This window comes from Brachycentrus maculatus, unplaced genomic scaffold (genome assembly GCF_059751285.1).
Source record: "Brachycentrus maculatus isolate JH-2025_06_01 unplaced genomic scaffold, ASM5975128v1 h1tg000478l, whole genome shotgun sequence".
NCBI classification, from domain to species: Eukaryota; Metazoa; Arthropoda; class Insecta; order Trichoptera; family Brachycentridae; genus Brachycentrus; species Brachycentrus maculatus.
The window spans coordinates 327026-350327 of NW_028281225.1; the positions used below are offsets into that span (position 1 = coordinate 327026).

At 27.9% G+C, this 23302-nt stretch overlaps 2 protein-coding genes across 2 annotated transcripts in view; both read right to left on the reverse strand.

The window, feature by feature from the left end:
- Positions 1 to 3358: 3358 nt before the first annotated feature.
- LOC148302106 (uncharacterized) lies at positions 3359 to 4434 on the reverse strand (the record flags this gene model as incomplete). The annotated part of the gene is made up of 1 exon (XM_088272169.1): positions 3359 to 4434. A coding segment is annotated over one exon (600 nt), but the record flags the coding sequence as incomplete, so codon positions are not given.
- Positions 4435 to 4437: 3 nt separating this feature from the next.
- The window catches only part of LOC148302107 (orexin receptor type 2-like), a gene marked incomplete at its 5' end in the record, with an annotated part of 53051 nt that continues 34186 nt past the window's right edge, over positions 4438 to 23302 (reverse strand). The window contains one exon of the mRNA XM_088272159.1: positions 4438 to 4748. Coding sequence (XP_088128285.1) covers positions 4438 to 4748 — 311 coding nt within the window. The remainder of the gene's footprint in view (positions 4749 to 23302) is intronic.

Here is a 23302-nt window from a genome sequence, read left to right on the forward strand (position 1 = left end):
ACGTAAAATCTGAAGGTTTTTTTTCCATTTCAAAAATATTTAGTATATTTAAAAGAAATAATTAAACAAAACCTTTTCTTCAATATGCGAAAACAACACATTCTGCCCTGTAGCGGGCAAATATTAAGTTAAAAATATGCCGCTTTTGCTGGGATATAGTAGTACATTTTATGGGCATTCCGAAAACAGGCACAACAGAAAATTGACGATTTTTAATATATATCGTTGTTGAAAGGAGTGAACGATTTGGCTACCTAAGTATTGCATCCATCACTTAGTGAAGCTGAAATAAAAAAATATTATTAAATTATTGTTATTTGTTATGTTGCATTTTCCTTTTTTTAGAGAGTTGATTATAAAAACAAGAGGAAGAATTTTTCTGGGCATTCCGAAAACATGCACAACTGAAAACTGAAAGTTGTTGAAAGGAGTTAGGGATGTGTGTTCTAAAAGATGACATATGGATGAGATAGGTCTGACTTCTTACGCAGTCGATTGAAAAGTACGTTTACTGACTTTTCCTGGAATTCCGGCTAATACTGAAATTCTAAAAATTATAAAATTGCGTTGCGAATTTAAACCGTATCGAAGCTTAAAGCATAATTCTTTTTTTTTCCGTCGGAAACGTCAAAGAAAACCTTCCTCAATTTATCATTCCTGAAATTTTAAATTTTAATATCTCTTTGAGTGTCAAAAGCCTTCATTTCCCAATCAAGAGAAGCACCTTAATTTGAAATGTTTGTCTTCTTTTTTCGTGTAACGTATTTTCAATATATTATTTTTAAATATTTGTTTTAAAATTTCAGAGTGCTCCGAAACTCAAAAATGTTGTCAAAGTACTTTGTTAAAAAGGTCCTTCATTTTTTTTTATTATATATTCTTCATCATAAACATAATTACCTTTACTTGAATGTTTATCGCAGGATAATTTGTGGCACATTTTAAAAACTTTATAAAATTAAACAACTTTGTTTTAACCACTATTTTATTATAAAAAAACATACAACATAACATAAGTGACTTCACACTGTTTTTGGGTGATTCTATAAGTTGTTATTTGGGGTTGCTTGCATAATAAAATAACATTTAGGATTTTTTATATCCATGTCTGTTTATCGTACCATATGTGTTTATGTAAATAAGTCAACATATTAACGTTAACAATTCAACATGGACGAAGATAAATATGAAAGTCTGAATAATCTTGTGAAAAAAGTAACTGGTCAAATTATTTGTAATATATCAAAAATCATTTGTTACTGCTGTGAGAATTGTTATACATATATAAATGCGTGTTTTACATAAATGGGTAATAAACTCTTTATATAGGTATAAGATAATATAGATGACATCTTAAGTTATAGATAATATATAATATTTTAATATATTTAACCATTACTATTTTATTATAAATGTATATATTAATATTTTTTTTTCAGCGTCGATGTTCCCCAAATTGCTTAAATGTTACATTTATAATAAACATACATTTACGTTTCTCACTATGTACATTTTTACAATTTTATAAAATATATATACATATATGAAATATATATATAAATATATGATATATATATATATATATATATATATATATATATATATATATATATATATATATATATATATATATATATATATATATATATATATATATATATATATAAATATATATAAATATATATATATATATATATATATATATATATATATATATATATATATATATATATATATATATATATATATATATAAATATATATATATACATATATATATATATATATATATATATATATATATATATATATATATATATATATATATATATATATATAATACAAATCAACATCATATAACTATTGTGTACCTTGTCATACAATATTTTTTTTTTTTAAAATTAACTATATTATTTTATTATGTTGAATATATTTGTTTTATCTCTAAGGTGTGTGTGTTAATTTATGAGATAATAGAAAATATTTTTGAGAGGTTTACAACAATTTTGTTCATTTAGTGTTCACTTTTAATCATAAAATTACTTGATGATAATTACGACTTAAAAAAATCTTTGGGACACGTGTTACGATGTGTTTAGCATTTGGGTATCGAAGCTGGTGTCGCAGTAGATTTTAATAAATAGTTGTATAAAGTAGAACCTGAATTAAAAATTTAAAAGAAATTACTTTATATTTGCTGTCAAATTATACATTAAATTCCAATATTAAAGTTTTTTTTAAATGTTAAAGGTATATTGGCTGATCTGTCATCGGCTAGTTATATCCATTAATAAATTTACTTTTGCGCATAACATTTTTCTGGTGACTGAAAAAACATTTCACTCAAATTTTTAATATTTTATATAAGTTCAATTTGATTAAAATTACTCGTTTTACATCATATTTCAGTGCTGTTATTTCATGAAATGTAGATAGAGCTAAATTATCTTTATATTTGTAATTATCTTTATATATGTATATGAAATTTATTACAAACATTTCAAATACTTTAAAACAATTTTTTTTTAATTATTATTTTATGATTATTTTACGGTTATTTTAATTTGGATGACGCATTTTACAGTTATACTGGATTTAATAAAAACGCCCTCTGGTTTTTTGATAAACTAATAAAACTCTGGATAACAATCCACCAAACACATTCAAAATACTATTTATATAATACAAAATGGAATCAAGTTAAGGTTCATAATTTGTAAACCAATAAATAAAAAAAATTAAACACTTGTAAAACACAATTTTTGAGTTTTTTTTTTAATGTAAACATGACTAGTCTTGAGAACTACAGACGTCTTCATCAATAGGTGAAGTATTTTAACCCGTTGATGTGAATATTTCTATTTTGTTCTCGAAACTAGTCATGTTAATCATTTATATCAAACTAAGTGATTTATGAGTGTTTTATTTTCATATTTAAATCATTATATTCAACTATGTTAATTTATGTATATATATAAATATATATTTTTATGTATATATATATATATATATATATGTTTTTATATGTATATATATATATATATATATATATATATATATATATATATATATATATATATATATATATATATATATATATATATATATATATATATATATTAATATATTTATATATATATATATATATATATATTTATATATATATTTATATAATATATATTTATATATATTTACATAAATATGTATATATATATATATATATATATATAAATATATATATTTATATAAATATATATAAATATATATGTATATATATATATATATATATATATATATATATATAAACATATATATATATACATATATACGAACTGTATGTATCCCTATAAAGTAAAATTTTCACAAAAACAAAAAATATATGTTTTTATTATTTACAACCCTTCAAAATGAAGTCATTAACAGCTTTCTGTCTGATTTTTATTGGAAAAAAAAGGTTTAAATAATATAATTAATTAAAAAAATCGTAAAAAATATGCTTTAACAAGTTGAAGGAATTTATAAATATATTCTTTTGCAATTTTTTTGATTTTTGATGTTTTGTTTTATCCAAGACTGTATACTTAAGATATATCCAATTCTTGAAATAATTAGATAATATTTATTCAAAAAAACTTAAGTGCAATTTTTAAATTTATTTTCAAATTTTTATTTGTATACACATATTTGTAATCCCTTAAATGATGAAACATGTAATTAATAATTATATCTTACATTTTTAATGTCACATTTAAACACTTATAAGGTATGTATTAATTACCCTTCATTGAAGCTATATTTAATTACTTACCAATATAATTGCAATTTAATCTTAAGCTTATTCAAAATTTACAGACTTTTTCTTTTTTGAAAAAAAACCACCACGCTTCTGAGCGCTGTTGGATTCTCCCAAGATCTTTCGTTTATTATTCACATTCATTAGTACCACGACGTCCTGGGTATTACTCGAGTACAATACTGAATCTCCCGTATTATTGGTGTACTCCATGGAGTTGTTGGTAGGATATTTTATGCTACCAAAATGCTGCGCGGAGCTGTTGGTGATATACTTCGGGCTGTTGGAGTACTGCGCGGAATTGTTGGTGATGTACTTCGGGCTATTGGAGTATTGCGCGGAGTTGTTGGCGAGATACTTCGGGTTTTTGGAGTGCTGCGCAGAGCTGTTGGATAGATAATTTGGGTTATTGGAGAACTGCGCGGAGTTGTTGGTGTGATACTTCGGGTTATTGGTGTGCTGCGCGGAGCTGTTGGCGAGGTATATCGGGTTTTTGGAGCTGTTGGCGAGATACTTCGGGTTTTTGGAGCTGTTGGGGTACTGACTCGAGTCGTCCTGGTAATCTTGACCGGAGAGTGCGTTCGGATATGCGAAATGATCGTAATCACCGTATTGCTGTCGCTGCTGCGTGCTGGCGAACCGGCGTCATTGCACCGAGTCCATGTCGACCGTCAGCCTGGTGGCGGGGTTCTCGCTGTCGGAGTCCGACCGGATTTGCTTCCGGTTGTTGTTCTCCACGAAGGACGTGTGGTTCCGAGCGGGGTTGCGCGTCCGGTCGCGGTCGCAGTTGGACAGGTGCGTGAGGCGGTAGCTGTTGCACGTGTCGCTGCGGCGCGTGCCGGCCCTGGAGGCGCCTCGGCCGCAGGCGGCAGAGGCGGAGTGGGCGCCGCGCGCCGGGCCCAGCCCGAGGCAGCGGCACTCGAAGAACGAGCGCCGGAACTCTTGCCTGAACTTGCCTGGGAAAAAGAAAAACATTACTTATAAACAAATAAGCAAAAATGAATATTTCGTAGCCATACAGGAGAAAGTGATCATCGACTATTTGATATCTTACTAGCTTAATATTGCTCTGAAAAAATCCCAAAGGTAAAATCCTTGTTTTTTAGAATATATCGTAGTCATACAGGAGAAAGTGACCAAGTGCATTTTTTTTTACAAAAACGTGATCATTGACTATTTGATATCTTACTAGCTTTATATTGCCCTGAAAAAATCCCAAAGGTAAAATCCTTGTTTTTTAGAATATATCGTAGTCATACAGGAGAAAGTGACCAAGTACATTTTTTTTACAAAAACGTGATCATTGACTATTTGATATCTTACTAGCTTTGTATTGCCCTGAAAAAATCCCAAAGGATTTTAAACTTGGAAGTATAATATATTGACTTGTCAAAAATGACTTACTGCATTGATGTTTATTTTCTTGCTAAGCAAAAGTTACTTAAATGACCCCCCGGAACATTTTACGTTTTGTTAGTTGGTCACTTTCTCCTGTATGACTACGATTAGTCATATATTTTGAATTATTTAAAAATAATAATATTCATTGAACATTTGTTGCACATATTGAGCACATGATTTATTATGTCTATTTATTATGTCCGCCTCCGTAGTGTAATGGTCAGCATGGTCAGTTCTGGAGGTCCCGGGTTCGATTCCTAGGGGGGTTTAATATAATAAGTAATTTTTTCACTCTAATATTTATTCAATATTACACTGGACTGGTACCTGAAGTGGAGGGCTGATCACCTTTCCTTCATGTGTAATCGATCGAGATAACACTGCGTTTATATGAAGCAGTGCCCTATGCACCATTGGGGTGCGGTAAGGGTTTTATTTATTATTATGTTTAATTTATTAAGCACCGAGGTGCCATGTATTCTTTGTTAAAAATACGTACACGAGTGTCTAAATAAATGAAAAGTTCATGAGTTTGTTTCGTAAGAGATTTAACAAAATATGGTGCTTACGAACCTGACCACGTCCTGGAAATACAAGTTATAATAACTATTTATTGATTTGTGGTTTAATTTGTAGAACTCCATTTTAATTTATGTATTAATTGTTAAATCTAACGCAAATTTTCTCAGTCCACTAAGTTGTATTTTATTATTTAAAAACCACATAAAAATTAATATTGTGACAATTGTTTCGCCCAGTTATGGCATTTTCAAACGAATATGTCAAACGACCATCACGAAACCGAGGAAAACTTGGTATAATCAAGTATTTCAAATATTTAAGCGAGTCTGATCAGGAGTAGAAATAATAGCTTGCGGAGATATATAAATGTGGAAGAAACGAAGAATGTTTACAAAAACAGAGTATTTATTACCTTAACGGCCAAATGGTCAGTTTAAAAATAAAAAAATCTTAAAGATAAATATTTGTGTTTTTATTATTTACACAAATATTTCAATTTCATACTATTTTTGTGTGCCTAAGCGGCTCATTATTAGAAATTTTATTAGAAATTTTATAAACCTAAAAGGGTAATTCTATTCCCAGTCCTCTCCTTTTCTTCTTTTCCTATTACTGTCATCTTTTCTCTTTATCCCATCCTTATCTCATATCTCTTCTTATATATTGACTTTTCCTATGCATAAATCGCTCACTCCTTTCAAGAACGTCATAAATAAAAAATCGTCAATTTTCAGTTGTGCATGTTTTCGGAATGCCCAAAAAATGTACTATATCCCATCAAAAGGGGCATATTTTTAATTCAATATTTACCCGCTACAGGGCATAAAGTGTTTTTTTGTATTTTGAAGAAAAAGTATTGTTTAATTATTATTTTAAATAAACTTAATATTTTTCAAATGGAGAAAAACCCTTCAGATTTTACCTAAAAAGATCTGTTGCACAGTAAAAAGATCAATCAGTAGCTTGATATTTATTTTTAAAACATTGTATTATATTTTTAAACTTTAAAAACGTTCTCCTAAAAAATCAAGTTTTTTTGATTTATGACGTTCTTGAAAGGAGTGAGCGAAATGTGAACAACTGTAATTGGTATTCATGATTTTTTTTGTATTCTGATTTATCACATATTGAAACTGTTGTTTTTCCTTCTAATAAAAAAATAAAAAAATAAAAAAATAGGTACCAAACTCTGACTTTAAGAGTTTGGTACCTATTTATTTTACTCTGAGTCCGCGACACTAACCACGGGACCACATCCCTACAAAAAAATAGTAAGTTTAGTAAGTAAGTTTATCATTTTATTAAATTTCGTTACTTAATATACCATATTTTTGTAAGAAAATATATCTGATATTGTAAGTATTTCGTATATAAAGATACTGTAAGTATTTCGCTCACCACTTTATTTAGCTGGAATGATATTTTATAAAGCTCTCATTATCATTCATCGTTAACGTTGTGAATGATAAGGGGAGTGTAATATTACCATACCACAAAGTTAACGATGCTTTTAATCTTCAATTCGAACTATTATTATTATTTACAACATTTTGAGTGTGTCCAAATACTATATAGTATTTTCTGGCGTTCCTCATGTGTGTGATTTTAATCCAGGATTCGGACCTCACATACTAATATAAGAATTTCTGCTTGGTAAAAAGCTTCTTTAAATTGGTTCATATATATAGAACTTCTAAGAATTTGAGTAGTGTGGTTGTCAATAATGGGTAGAATTGGTGAATGTTACACGTGTGTAAAGTGATCACTTAAACCAACCTATGACGGTCGTCAGCCCCGTAAATGCCCAGACCTCCATATTCGTCTTCATCTTTAATGAGATGTTAAAAAATAACATTATTATTATCATAAAGATTGTTTACAACAATATGTTTTCACTGAAACGCGTAAATTTTGTGAAAATATTGACGAAAACACAAAACATCTTATATCGTTCTAACGCTGTTTCTAAGTTACAAAGCTGATAGATAAATAGTACGGCGAAAAATATGTATTTTATCCATTAACTTTGATTCATAAATTTTGTTTACTCATCAGATCATATTTGTGCATTAGTGAAATTACTTTCTACCGTATACAGGGTGATCTCGCATGTGTATTTCAGTTTTTGGTAGTATAAACTTAAATATTGGCGAAATAATACTTTTTTTTGGTAAGCAGTATGACGAAATGGCTTCCATAACTATTTTGATAGATTTTATTGGAGATTATGTAATTTTATATTTTGATATTTATGCTGTTACTTGGGTTTAAATGACATGTTGGATTTCCTATAAAACTTCAGAGATAGATTAGTTCTGTGAACTCACACAAAACGCGTCATGAGATTTATGATATGTGTGTAGTTTTAAAACTTTGAGAATTCAATTCAATTCAATTCAATTCAATTCAATTTATTCAATAATTAATATATACATTACAAACAAACATTTAAGGCGTATACATTAAAAAACAAATTAAAAAAACAAATTAAAAACAAATTAAAAATTTGTTTGTGAGAAGTGCGGTTATCAATCATGTGTAGAATGGTGAATGTCACAGTGTGGAAAGGGATCACTTAACCATCCTATGACAGGTCATGAACCCTGTTAATACCTAGAATTCAATTTTATTTTTATTTTTCCATATTCATTTAAGCGATTTTTTTCACTATAATTATTATTCAATATCACCCTTGATAGGTACCTGATGCGGAGGGCTGATCACCATTCCTTCATGTGTTAACGATCAAGATAACACAGATGTAAAAAATGATGACATTTAAATGCGAAAACAAAAATTAAATGAATTTTAAACATTTACAACATTTTGAGTGAGTCCAAATACTTGTTCACAAAATCTGGATTATCTCCAATTACAGGAGTTATTTTCATTTTTTTGAGATCTTATCATGTTACATGTGTGTAAAGTAATCACTTAAACCAGCCTAAGACGGTCGTCACCCCTATAAATGCCCAGACATCCATATTCTTCTTCATCGTTGATGAGATGTCGAAAAATATTTATAAACATATTTATCTAACAAAAAAACACATTTTTTAAAATAAAAATAAATTATATTCCAACAAAAATAAACAATAAATAATAAGTGTAAGTCCCTCTCCAAGCACAAGAGCTTAGTCTCTTTATTGGGGAGAACTGCGTTATTAATTTTAAGATTGTAAAAATAAAAATGCGTAGAAAATTAATTAAAATTATGAATATAACTTTTTTAACCATATAACATTTTATGTAGAAAAAAATATATGTTGAGATGCCATATGTGACAATATATAAAATTAAGTATAGAATAAAACATATCTATATTTAATTATTTTTTTATTTATTTATCGAAGTTGTGGGAAATTCAATGAATGGTGTACCCACCTTGATATGTTCTACTCCAATCTTTCAAACTTTAAAGCTAAATTGTTCGAAATCTTATAAACCTAAAAAGGTAATTCTATTCCCTGTCCTTTCCTTTTCTTCTTTTCCCATCACTGCCATCTCCTTTTCTCTTTATCCCATCCTTGTCTCATGTCTCTTCTTATATAAAGATCTTTCTTGTGCATAGTTGTGAAGAACTGTAATTGGCACTCATGATTTTTTTGTATTCTGATTTATCATATATTGTAACTGTTGTTCTTCCTTCCAATAAAATAAAATAAAAATATCAGTGATGTTGGACATTATTTTGGTGAAAAATAAAGCTTGCTACATATTTTTTGTCGCGCCTGTATTATGTAAGTATCAATTACTGTCAACGCCACGTCAAAGTTGCTGGATATTGATGGTCGTCTGCTCCAAAAGCAGAGAAGAAGAATAGAAAATCCAGATTCAATAATATAACTCCCCTCGTTTTTTATATGAGATGAATAATGCTAGTACCTGGCAGGAATCAATAAGCGAGAACAACCTTACCTCACTTGACTTGATATCGTTATATTAAAGTTATAAAAACAAACAAAGGTATTGTTAAATATGATAATAATACAAATTACTATGATGATTTTTGTCCGTCGCTAGGTAATGGTCTGTGTAATGCTCATCACGCTCAGCTACCATACTAGGGGTCCCGGGTTCGATTCCCAAGGGGGGTCAAATAAATATAAGCGATTTTTACACTAGTATTTATTCAAAACTACCCTAGATCACTTTTTACTTGGAACAAAGATTAAGATACAACTAATTGTGATTTTTAACAATATTTTAAATTTATGAGGCGAATGTAATTGGAAAAAGAAGCAAAGGAAGACCGAGAAAAACTTGGCACAATCAAGTATGCCAAATACTTGAAAGTGGTCAGGTTAGGAGTCGAAACAATCCGCGGGTATGTATGAGGAGATGCATGAACGTGGAAGAGGCGAAGAATGTTTGCAAGGACAGAGTAGTGTGGCGTTCTATTCTCTCTGCCTACCCCTGCGGAGAAGCGGCGTGATGGTTAGTTTTTTAACAATATTTTTATACCAATATTGCTTTTTTTCGTCTTCATATTTTACCATCATGCAGCTTTTATGGAATTTAGAAGAATATAGCAAGATTTTCAGTGTTCAATGAAAATCCCACCAAATCGATACAATCTTTTCCATTCTGATTACAGTGCCTAGTTAGCGAACGTCGAAAGTAATAAATGAAATGTATCGGGTTTATTGAAGCTGATAATGGCGCGTTCCGCATAGAGCTCACATTCCGTTGTATGGATCCAGCCGGGGAACGGGCATAGCGAATTGAAATCGCTACCATTTGAAAGATATTCAAATAAGGAACTTTCACATTTACTGCTGCAATCTACGCTTACGAGCCCAGAGAAAAAGTGATGTGGAGTTCTAAAAAATATATATAAGAATAGTAATCTTTATAAACCAAAACGGGGAGACGTGGCGTATTTTTTTGAAGAGAAAAAGTGTATGGACATACATATTGTATATAACATTTTAAGTGTGTCCAAATACTTGTTCACAAAATCTGGATTATCTCGAATTACAGGAGTTATTTTCATATTGTTTTTTGACATCTCATCAAAGATGAAGAAGAATATGGAAGTCTGGGCATTTACGGGGCTGACAACCGTCATAGGCTGGTTTAAGTGACCACTTTACACACGTGTAACATTCACCAATTCTACCCATTATTGACATCCACACTACTCAAATTCTTGGAAGTTCTATATATATGAACAAATTAACACCTCCTCTGCGATGGTGGGTCTGGTCAGACCCACCATCGCGGAAAATTATTGATTACGTAATAGGTAATTTGTTTACGTCGTTTTCCTTGAATGTAATCGTTCTTCAAAAAATTACCTACAAATTGAGATACAAACGAAAATTATTGGACCAGATTCAAATGAGTTATTTAAAAAAAAGAACAAATAAAATATCAAAAATCATATTGAGTAAGGTCAGTTGTTCGCTATCAATGTGTTAGTGTGCCGTCTGCCGTGATTTTGAAATCCCAAAAACAAAAGCATACATTGTCAATCTTTGGCGATTGTTTCCGTTTATTGTTTTTTTTTATATTTGTTTTTAACTGATTTATTTGTTTACTTGTATGACGGATTAAATATCATATATATAGACTATAAGGTAAATCTACATTTAAAAAATATTAATATTACAAAACGCAGACCTTCACAATAAACTGTTTTATATTTGAACGATTTCTAGTTTTATTTTTTTTAAATCTTTTCGACACTTTACCACAATGGCAGGAAAAAAATAATTATCTCATGACGAGATTGAACGACTTTTGGACAGTTCTAAAAGTGAAAGAAAAGTGAGAGAATAGTGCAGATGACAGTGATTTAGAATTCAAAAACCTTAGATTCAGAATTTGAAAGTGCAACGGAAAACGTGGTTTTATAAGAAATGTCAGTAAGTGATAAAAACATCGATTTCAACAAGAAAAGTACCGATTGTCCTCTTAGTTTTTGGTAATAATTTATTGGTCAATAATAAAAATAAATATCATACCTATTATGTCTAACGAACTTGTATATAAAATTTTTATAATAATTAGTTTTATTTGGTTTCGTACAAAATTGTATTCATAATTTCTAAAACCCGCAAAATGTTTATGTAAGAAATGGCGAACTTTAAATGAATATTTACACCATTTTTAGCAATTCCGTATATATTTTTCAATGAAAATTTAAATATTTTCACTGTATTTAAAATGAATTTTAATTGCATTATGGACAAAAATTTATCTTGAAATATTAACTCAAAATCCTAGAATCATTTTGTGGTTTTTGGAGCTAACTGCCACGTTTTATATTTGAAGATAATTACTTAGTTGCATTTTGTTAATAATTCTATCTGTTATGATGTTGACTTAAAATATAGTTATAAAATTAAAAACACAAATTATTTGAATTCAGTAAAAATAAAAATGTTTACAATCACTGCTTTATTGCCAACCATGCTACATGCGCGTGTGACATGCTCCGTGGTAGTAGCGAGTATATAAATTAGTTAGTCTGTGGTAGTGAGCCGCAGCGCGCTGTCGCGTTTGGATGTAAAATTATGCGCTTGGATAATTTAATTTCAAAACTATCAAAAACTTGAAAATTCTCATACAAAACTTATGACACATTATTCTATTGCTATGTAGGCTATTTTGAATAATATATAAAATATAAAAACCCGACGAAAAACGCCTAAAAGGCGATTTCTGTACTGGGTCAGATCAGACCCACCACCGCTGGGCGCGTTTTGTTTGAGGCCATCGCGCTTTAGGTGTTAAGAAACCTTGTTCTTGAATCACTAGAGCTTCACTAGAGACATCTATTGATGTGATCTGGTCAAATTATAAGCTTTAATAATGAAAAATAAAAAAGTTATTTTCTGGCGTTTCTCATGTGTGTGATTATAATCCAGGATTCGGACCTCACATACTAATATAAGAGTTTCTGCTTGATAAAAAGCTTCTTTACATCTCACCAATAGATGTCTCTAGTGAAGCTCTAGTGATTCAAGAACAAGGTTTCTTAATGGGTTCATATATATAGAACTTCCAAGAATTTGAGTAGTGTGGATGTCAATAATGGGTAAAATTGGTGAATTTTACACGTGTGTAAAGTGATCACTTAAACCAGCCTATGACGGTCGTCAGCCCCGTAAATGCCCAGACTTCCATATTCTTCTTCATCTTTGATGAGATGTCAAAAAATAATACATATTGTATTATTCTCAATATTATTCATATTTAAAGCATTAACTTTGTGGTTGGTTCGTTATTGAAAAATGTATTTTTTTTTAGAATATCATTACTATACGAGTATGTATTAGTTACTTAGGTACTGAAATTAAAATGCAATGCAAGTTTTGATGAATACAAATATTTAAAAAGGTGTTCTCAATAATATTAATATTTAAAGCTTTTACTTTGTGGTAAGTCATTTTTACTTAACTTTTTTTATACAAAAATGTTAAAAATATCACTAAATAACCACTCACCGAGATTTTTATGTCTGCCGGTTTCGAGACGTACCCGTCTCTTCGTCAGGACAATCCACATAACACCATTTATGCATATAAAAAAATGGTGTTATATGCATAAATGGTGCCATGGTGGTGAAGGGTGGTAATGTTTGCAGGCTGTGGTGGTGATTGTCCTAACGAAGAGACGAGTACGTCTCGAAATCGGTAGACATAAAAATCTCGGTGAGTGGTTATATACTAATAATATTAACATTTTTGTAAAAAAATACATATTATTTTATATGTTATCAAACATGTGAGCTAAAGCGTCTCATACATGTCGGAAGCCAATATTTCATTATTAAGGTATTTTTTTATTGTAATTTTAGAAGGTCTCATACTCGTTTATAAAGGAAAAATAATTGTACACGTCAGAAGCCAATATTCTTTTTTTTATGAAATTATTTTTATTGAAATTTTAGAAGGCATCAAACGAAGCTTATATACGTGTTTATAAAGGAAAAATAATCGTTCATGTCAGAAGCCAATATTTCTTTTTTTAAATATATTTTTTTGAATTTAAGAAGGCCTCATAGAAGGTTAATTTACTCGTTTTTAAAAGAAAAATAATTGTACATGTCACAAGCCAATATTTTTTTAATACGTATTTTATGGAATTTTAGAAGGCCTCATATGAGGCTCATTTAAAGTTCTTCTTATAATAAATAGTTGTATTGTAAAATGTATATTAATATTTGTATTTTAAATTATAAATAAAGCAGTTCATTATTCGAATAGTATTTGAACGAATTTTACATCCTTCAATTGAGAGATAATTCTTATTAACATTATTGATGTGTATGTGTGTGTCCGCCTCCGTAGCGTAATGGTCAGCACGCTCGGCTACCGTACTGGAGGTCCCGGGTTCGATTCCCAGGGAGGGTTGAATAAATTTAAGAGATCTTTTCACTCTAATATTTATTCAATATTACCCTGGACTGATCTGAGGGCTGATCACCTTTCCTTCATGTGCTAATGATCAAGATAACACTGCGTTTATATGATGCAGTGCCCTATGCACCATTGGGGTGCGGATAAGGGTTTGAATGAAATGTATGTGTGTGTGTGTAGTAGTAGTAAAAAATTGTGAATGTGAATAATAGTTTTTTTTTAAAGTCTGGTCCAAAATAGCTTTTTCAGAATATAACTGAATCTATGGTATAAAATTGAATGTGGCCATTTTGCAGTTATCGAGTATCATGTGTTTGGGGACGATTTTGTATAAAAAAAACGGTATTTTTAACACTCGATAGACGCTCGGCTGAGCGTACACCCTTAAAAAATGTTTTCAATTTTCCCCTCACAAACTTTTGGCTAAATTCGTTACAATTATTTTCCACAATGGCCATTACGTTTCGAGAGTATATAATTTATATGCATTGTTAATTATTTTCGACTATTTGCGAGAGGTTTTTATTACAGAAAGGTTTTTAAAGTTTTACAAAATATACAGATAAGTGAGGATTGCGTACTATATATAAAAAGGTTCACAATATTCAAGCAGTGAAAATTTCAAACATGCCAATATATAAGCTAATGTATATGAATAAAATTTCCTTTATTAAAAAATGTCAGCCTATGTAGTGTAATGGTCAGCACGCTCGGCTACCGTTCTGGAGGTCCCGGGTTCGATTTCCGAGGGGTGTAAAATAAATATAAGTGATTTTTTCACTGTTATATTTATTCAATACTACCCTGGACTGGTACCTGATGCGGAGGGCTGATCAACTTTCCTTCATATGTAAACAATCAAGATAACACTGCGTTTATATGACACAGTGCCCTATGCACCATTGGGGTGCGGGTAAGAGTTTTTATTTATTATTTTTTGTTATTAAAAAAAAAATCGTTAATCTTTATTAAATTAAACTAGAACTCGTAGAAACTTTTTCATCCACATTTATTTTAAGTACTATTCTTCAACCAGTTTTGAAAAAAAATAATCATCAGTTGCCTTGGTAAATTCTCCTTGCCTATTATGAACAAGGATTTATAGAATATTTAGTTTATATGTCTTAAAATTATAGTTGATATGTTTAGTTAATACTAAACTAATCATTTATATTATCCACTGACACTTCGTGATGGAATTGCATTTTTAATATATTATTAGATTAAAACCAATATTTTTAGCTTTTCCACTTTATTTTTATTTGACCAGCGACCGGGTTTCGTCGTTACCGACATCATCAGACTGGTGGGAGGCTATACAAATTGTTATGTTATATATAAAACAAGGCAGGAGTTGATAACCATGATTCGATACAATTTTATTGAGAAATTCATTTAATTTGAGTGAATTTAAGTATTGTATGATATTTATAATTTTTTTTTAAATATCATACAATACTTAAATTTACTCAAATTAAATTAATTTCTCAATAAAATTATATCAAATCATGGTTATCAACTCCTGACTTGTTTTATGTATAACATAACAATTTGTATAGCCTCCCACCAGTCTGATGATGTTGGTAACGACGAAACTCGGTCGCTGGTCAAATAAAAATAAAGTGGAAAAGCTGAAAATATTGGTTTTAATCTAATAATATAATAAACTAATCAGATTGATCCCTAAAAGCAATACAATAGATACATCGATACAACACACACAATAGATTTGATATATTATGTCAATCAGGATTTGTCACATAGCTCATGTTTTGTCATATTTTCAAAATAAGACATCACATAAACACATAATTAATCATATCATATAATAAATCTGAAAAATCATTATGTTTCCAACCGGTTTCGACATGAAACTTGTCATCTTCAGAGATTGACAAATACTTAATCTAAAACTGTGAAATATTCATACTAAGGTGAGTAATTAAGTAACGTTTGAAGTGAGGGGGGATGAGGGTATTTTAAACTTTTAAGGAAATTGGTATAAATGCAGATTATTCGATATATCACTGTGGGGTGCTAAGAATATATATATATATATATATATATATATATATATATATATATATATATATATAATTTTGTCTCTGAGAAGAACTAAGGGAAGTTTAATATGATTCGGGTGTGGAAGGGAGCATTCCCTAAGTGTAGTACCTTAAGCTTGTGAAAAGTTAAAATAGACAAATATTAGCATGTACAAAAAATATACTTAACTATTTTTTTTCACTTTGAAACCACATATGCTGTTTAAACATTGGAACCTTGACATAACAAATCTCAAGGGGTTTTAAAATAAATGAGTCTATTGAGTGATTTGTTGTGTTGAAGTTTGGATGGCTTTAAAACGTGTTATATTGAGGGTCACTCTGATGTTTGTGGACCACTGTATAACTAAATCTATGGAATTCAATCTCGTTAAAACGATAAAATGTGAACTGTGAAAAATAAAAAAAATAAAAAACGTTATTGAAATATGTATGAATTTTTTTTACATATCATTACTATACGAGTATGTGTCTCGCCTGCTTCCAAAACCCGCCAGATCCAATTTTATAAGATTTTAAAATAAATACTCTATCGGAATGCCAATTGTGGGTTCTATTGTTTAAAGTATTTACATATTTACTTGAAAACCCTGCTAAAAAATACTTTAAAACAGTGTTGTATTTCGAATTCCGCTATATTCATGGAACTTGCCTTCTGACCCACATCGGCCAATCAGAGAGCGAGGATAAGTAAAAAAATAAAGATGACATCATTATCGATTTGCGTCTCGTGTTTTTTTTTAATACTGAAAAAAATCTAAAAAAATGTGAAAATTCTCTATTTCATAAAATTTTATCTAAAGATAGACAAATCTTTTAAACATAAATGTTAACCGGAGAGATTCAAGAACAATATTTCAAAATTGGTTCATATATACAGAACTTCCAAGAATTTGAGCAGTGTGGTTGTCGATAATGGGTAGAATTGGTGAATGTTACACGTGTGTAAAGTGATCACTATAAACAGACTATGACGGTCGTCAGCCCCGTAAATGCCCAGACTTCCACATTCTTCTTCAATTTTGATGAGACGTCAAAAAATAATATGGATAGATTATTATATATGGAGGTTTGTTACATCGAGATTCCACTGAACATTGATTTAAAAAAAATATATAAAAAGCATCTTTTGTGCATGTACGCATGGCGCGATATAATAAAAGCATTATTTTTGTATTATTGAAAGGGGTTTATTAAAAAATAAATTAAGTGAATACATTGAGTGCTTTTTCTAATTTAACTAACCTGAAAATCCCGGGAAGCCTGCGGAACATTGAAAAGCATAATTTATTTCATGAATTCATGAAAACATATAATACTTTTAAATAATTATAAAGTAATTTAGCAATGATCTTTATTGCAAATAATTGCCTGTTTCTGAAAAAGTAGTTTTCTTCTAAAACGATTTCTCGGGCAAAATTGTAAAATGAATACATTTAAAATTAATTATATTTTTTCGCAGATACTTTGTGTCACATTTTATTAATTTCATCAAATAAAACAACTTTATTTAACCACTTTTTATTGGTACACTTTATTCAACCGGTTTCGACAAGAATCTTGTCATCATCAAGGTTTACGCACTAAATTCTAAAACATTGAAATACTCATGGTTAATTACCTTTCCCTTACCAAAATGCGTCATTCGGAGTTGACGTATTCGCTACGCAATGCATAAAAAAAAACTTTTAGGAGTTTTTAAAATCATTTTTTTCAAATCGTATTTTCATATGGTGTAAGGAGTGCGTGAAAGGTAAGCTTTTGGTAAGCTTTAAAAACGTTGATATATGACGTTGTTGAAAGGAGTGAGCGAAATGTGAACACGATCAGTTTGTATTTTCAACTATAAATAGGAACATCTATAATTTTTGAAACTAGTAATGATTACAGCCAGTTCGGTTTTACAAACTAAAAAAAGACCTGGCTTTGCAATTTAATAATAAAATAATATTTTAAAAAAAGTTTAAAAATGAAGGCTCACCTAATAAAATTGTCTGTAACATGCAGTATATATCAAACAGTTTTAAAAATTTCCTGATTTATTCTAACTAGCTTATTTTCAAAAAAAATATGACTCAAAGGTTAAACTTTGATTCAATACCTAAATTGATTATCTCGTTTTTAAATTGGAGAAGAAAATAAGGGTCGATAATGTCGAGAGAGTTCAAAATATTTCAGGATAATTAATTTTCAATATTCACTGAAACAGAAAACTTTATTAAATTTGACCTTTAAATTTCGTAAGAAGTCTCTAATAAAGAGGAAGATTCCTTATTTAAAGGATTAATAACATCCTATTATGAATTTCGTATCCAACCATTTCATTAAAATTTTATCAGATCATCTCAAATTTCTTCAGAAATGTAATAAATTCTTGAGTGGTCATGAAAACATCAAAAATATTCAAACACTAGATGTACTCGGCCACGCGTTGCTTTGGCTCAGTCAAATAGAAAAGAAAAAAAGGAAGGACACACTTCTAATATAGTCGATTAATTATCGCTCGTTAGATCCAAAGAGGGTCAAAGAAAAGGGAAAACTAAAGATTTTTGTCCGCCCCCGACGTGTAATGGTTAGCACGCTCGGCTACCGTACTGAAGGTCCCGGGCTCGAATCACACAGGGGGGGGTGAAAACATATATATATATATATATATATATATATATATATATATATATATATATATATATATATATATATATATATATATATATATATATATATATATATACATATATATATATATATATATATATATATATATATATATATATATATATATATATATATATATATATATATATATATATATATATATATATATATATATATATATATATATATATATATATATATATATTAGTGAATTCACACTCTAATTGTATATTACACTCTAATGTAATCTGAGAGATCACTTTGCCTTAATGTAAGAGAGGATCAAGATAACACTGCATCAATACAATTCAGTGCCTTATGCACCATTGGGTGCGGATAAGAGTTAGTAGAAGACAAATACAGTTTTTTCTTCATGTATTTTATTTGACCAGTGATAGTTTTTATAATTATTTATTGATTTGGCGTTTAATTTGCAGAGCTCCATTTTAATTTATGTACTTATAATTTTTAAATCAAACACAGATTCTTTGAGTCAACTAAGTTGGTAGTCAACAACTAAGTAGACTCAAAAAATACGTGTTTGATTTTAAAAATTAATACATAAAATAGTTTTTATAGTTGCTCCCACATTTATTTTATTTGACCAATAACCGAGTTTTCTCGATACCAAAAAAACCCAATCACTGGTATGTTTATTGAAATAACTATATACTTTATATTTTATTATATTAAATACATATCCAACAAGAAATGTCAGTAAAAAACTTAAAATACATAAAAAGTTATTATGCATTTCATATTTTTAAAACATTTAAACCAGAAACATTGAAATTTGAAAAGATACAGCTGGTTGTTTTAAATAAATCTCCTGTTTTAAAGAGTGTTACGTCATATTTATTGACTCTAATTAACCCTTTGTATAGGAGGCGCCCTAAAGTCTTCCGGGTTAAGGACAATATCACATAAATTATAGAGCGTCCCCCCTAAAAGCGCTTTTGAATCGGAATCTTTTTGGCATGTTCCCGGAAAACTTGCGTTATGTACTAAAAGAGACTAATCGTTTGAAAAGAATAATTGTAATTAAAAAAAAAGTTTAAAATGAGAAAACTAGTCGCGATTATATTGATAAACAAAAAAATAAGTGAAAACTAGTCGTGATTATATTGATAAACAAAAAAATAAGTGAAAACTAGTCGCGATTATATTGATAAACAAAAAAATAAGTGAAAACTAGTCGCGATTATATTGATAAACAAAAAAATAAGTGAAAACTAGTCGTGATTATATTGATTAACGAGAAAATTCATGTAAACACGATTAGTGTTAGACGTTGTTTTATTTTCATTTTTAATCCCATTTAATTGTACCATTATAAACATGAAAATTTTGACAATATTATAAGTGGGTTCGAATCTTTGTTCACAAATTCTGGGTTCTCAACATAGATAAAGTAAAATATGACGATTTTCATATTATCCGGGCTTATCAAGGGCTTGTTAAAGTGATCACTTTACTCACGTGCAACAAACAGTCACTAAAAAAAGTATTTCAGAGAAAAAAGTAAGTGAAGAAGATATCATCCATGTTGATATATCAATATTTTGTATTGTCTGCTATCGAGAACATCCGTAGTTTGCTAAACTAGTCATATTTACATGAATGAACTCAAAAATAGTATTTTATTGGTGTTTCATTTAAAAATATACAAGTATATCAACTTTTCTTTTATAATTAAAGTAGGATATTTCGTCGAAAAATAATGTAAATCGCAGGACCCTGAAATAAATTATATTTTAGACCACTCCACATACATTTTTTAAAATTTTGGTCAAAAAGTATTTTTTCATATTTTTTTAACCCACTGATTCTCCCGGACACGTCGATACGTGTTCGCTTAAAAGCTCATATAAATTTTACTTTTACGTTATTTTCAGGATGATATGTAAAATAATTCAAAGCAAACATGCTCCCTCGGGATTATTTTAACAAAGAGGATAATCCAAAAACCCCGAATAGAAAAAATAACTCCTCTTGGTTCATTTGGATTTTATTTTGCTTTCGTAAGATAATTTATTTTTATATTTTATTATTGATACTTGTCAGACATTGGATTGTTCACATCAGAATTATCAAACATTTATTATTGGTGTCTCAACACGTGTCACAGTAGATTTTAAGAAATAGTGGTATTTACTTACGAAAACATTAATCAAAATTTGTATTTTATTCTTAAAAAACACATAAATTAACTTGTGACAATTGTTTCGCCTAGTTATGGCATTTTCAAACGAATGTGAAGATTCAATGAAGATTAAAATCTCATAATTATTATCTGTTGTTTTACAATAAAATACAACTTAGTAGACTCAAAAAATCTGTATTTTATATAACAATTAATAGGTACATAAACTAACAGAAATTATAAGACAAACGTTTCATTGAATGAAACGACTATCACACAACGACCTTTTTAATTTTTTTTTTGGGAAATATGAGAGGGTTTGCGAAAAATCTTTATTGTTGAAATCTGTAAGAAGGTCACGAGTTGTTTACGACAAGAAATAAAGTATTTACAATCTTTAAACAGATCGAGATTCATCAGGCGTAAAAGTCTGATTATTTTCTGGAACAAATCCAGAATTTTTTGATAAGTTTATTATGAAAGAATCTGTCCTGTTTTATGTATGTAAGCTAATGCAAAAATAGAGGGTGGTTCAGAATTGCGCCCGTCAATGAATAAAGTAAAATGTTAAGATGTTTTGAATATTGAAAACATTTACTTTGTGGATCATATTGATATATTATTTTGAGAAATAAAAAGACATTGTTTTTTTATTTACTAACATTGTGTGATGATGAACAAACATAGATGTGAGTGGATCAAAAAACAAAGTCTTTTTATTTCTCAAAATAATATATAGTGAGAAGTTACATGTTCAAACTTTTCACCTTCCCGACGCACACACTTATCTCAATGGTGTTTCCACTTTTGGAAACAGACCAGGACTTCTTCTTTTGTGATGTCCTTAAGCTTCTTCGTCGCATTTGGTTTGATCTCGTGAAATCTCTTAAATATTCTTTCTTTCAAATGTCTTTGAGTTTAGGGAACAAGAAGAAGTCAGAAGGGGTGAGAACAAGTGAGTATGGATGGGAAAAAACAGTGATCGAGTGAAGTGTTTGAATGAACTCTCTATATATAAATATGAATATATATATATATATATATATATATATATATATATATATATATATATATATATATATATATATATATATATATATATATATATATATATAATATATATATATATATATATATGTATATATATATATATATATATGTATATATATATATATATTTATATATATATATATATATATATATATATATATATATATATATATATTTACATATTATATATATATATATATATATATATATATATATATATATATATATATATATATATATATATATATATATATATATATATATATATATATATTTATATATATATATATATATAAATATATATATATATATATATATATATATATATATATATATATATATATATATATATATATATATATATATATATATATATATATATTTACATATATATATTTATATATATATAAACACATATAAATATAAATATATATATATATATATATAAATATATATATATATATATATATATATATATATATATATATATATAAATATATATATATATATATATATATATATATATATATATATATATATATATATATATATATATATATATATATATATATATATATATATATATATATATATATATATATATATATATATATATATATATATATATATATATATATATATATATATATATATATATATATATATATATATATATATATATATATATATATATATATATATATATATATATATATATATATATATATATATATATATATATATATATATATATATATATATATATATATATATATATATACATAAATATATATATAAATATATATATATAAATATATATATATATATATATATATATATATATATATATATATATATATATATATATATATATATATATATATATATATATATATATATATATATATATATATATATATATATATATATATATATATATATATATATATATATATATATATATATATATATATATATATATATATATATATATATATATATATATATATTTATATATATATATATATATATAAATATATTTATATATATATAACATGTTAACACATGAAGGAAAGGTGATCAGCCCTCCTCTTCCGGTACTAGTCCATGTATATATATATATATATATATATATATATATATATATATATATATATATATATATATATATATATATATATATATATATATATATATATATATATATATATATATATATATATATATATATATATATACATGGACTAGTACCGGAAGAGGAGGGCTGATCACCTTTCCTTCATGTGTTAACGATCAAGATAACACTT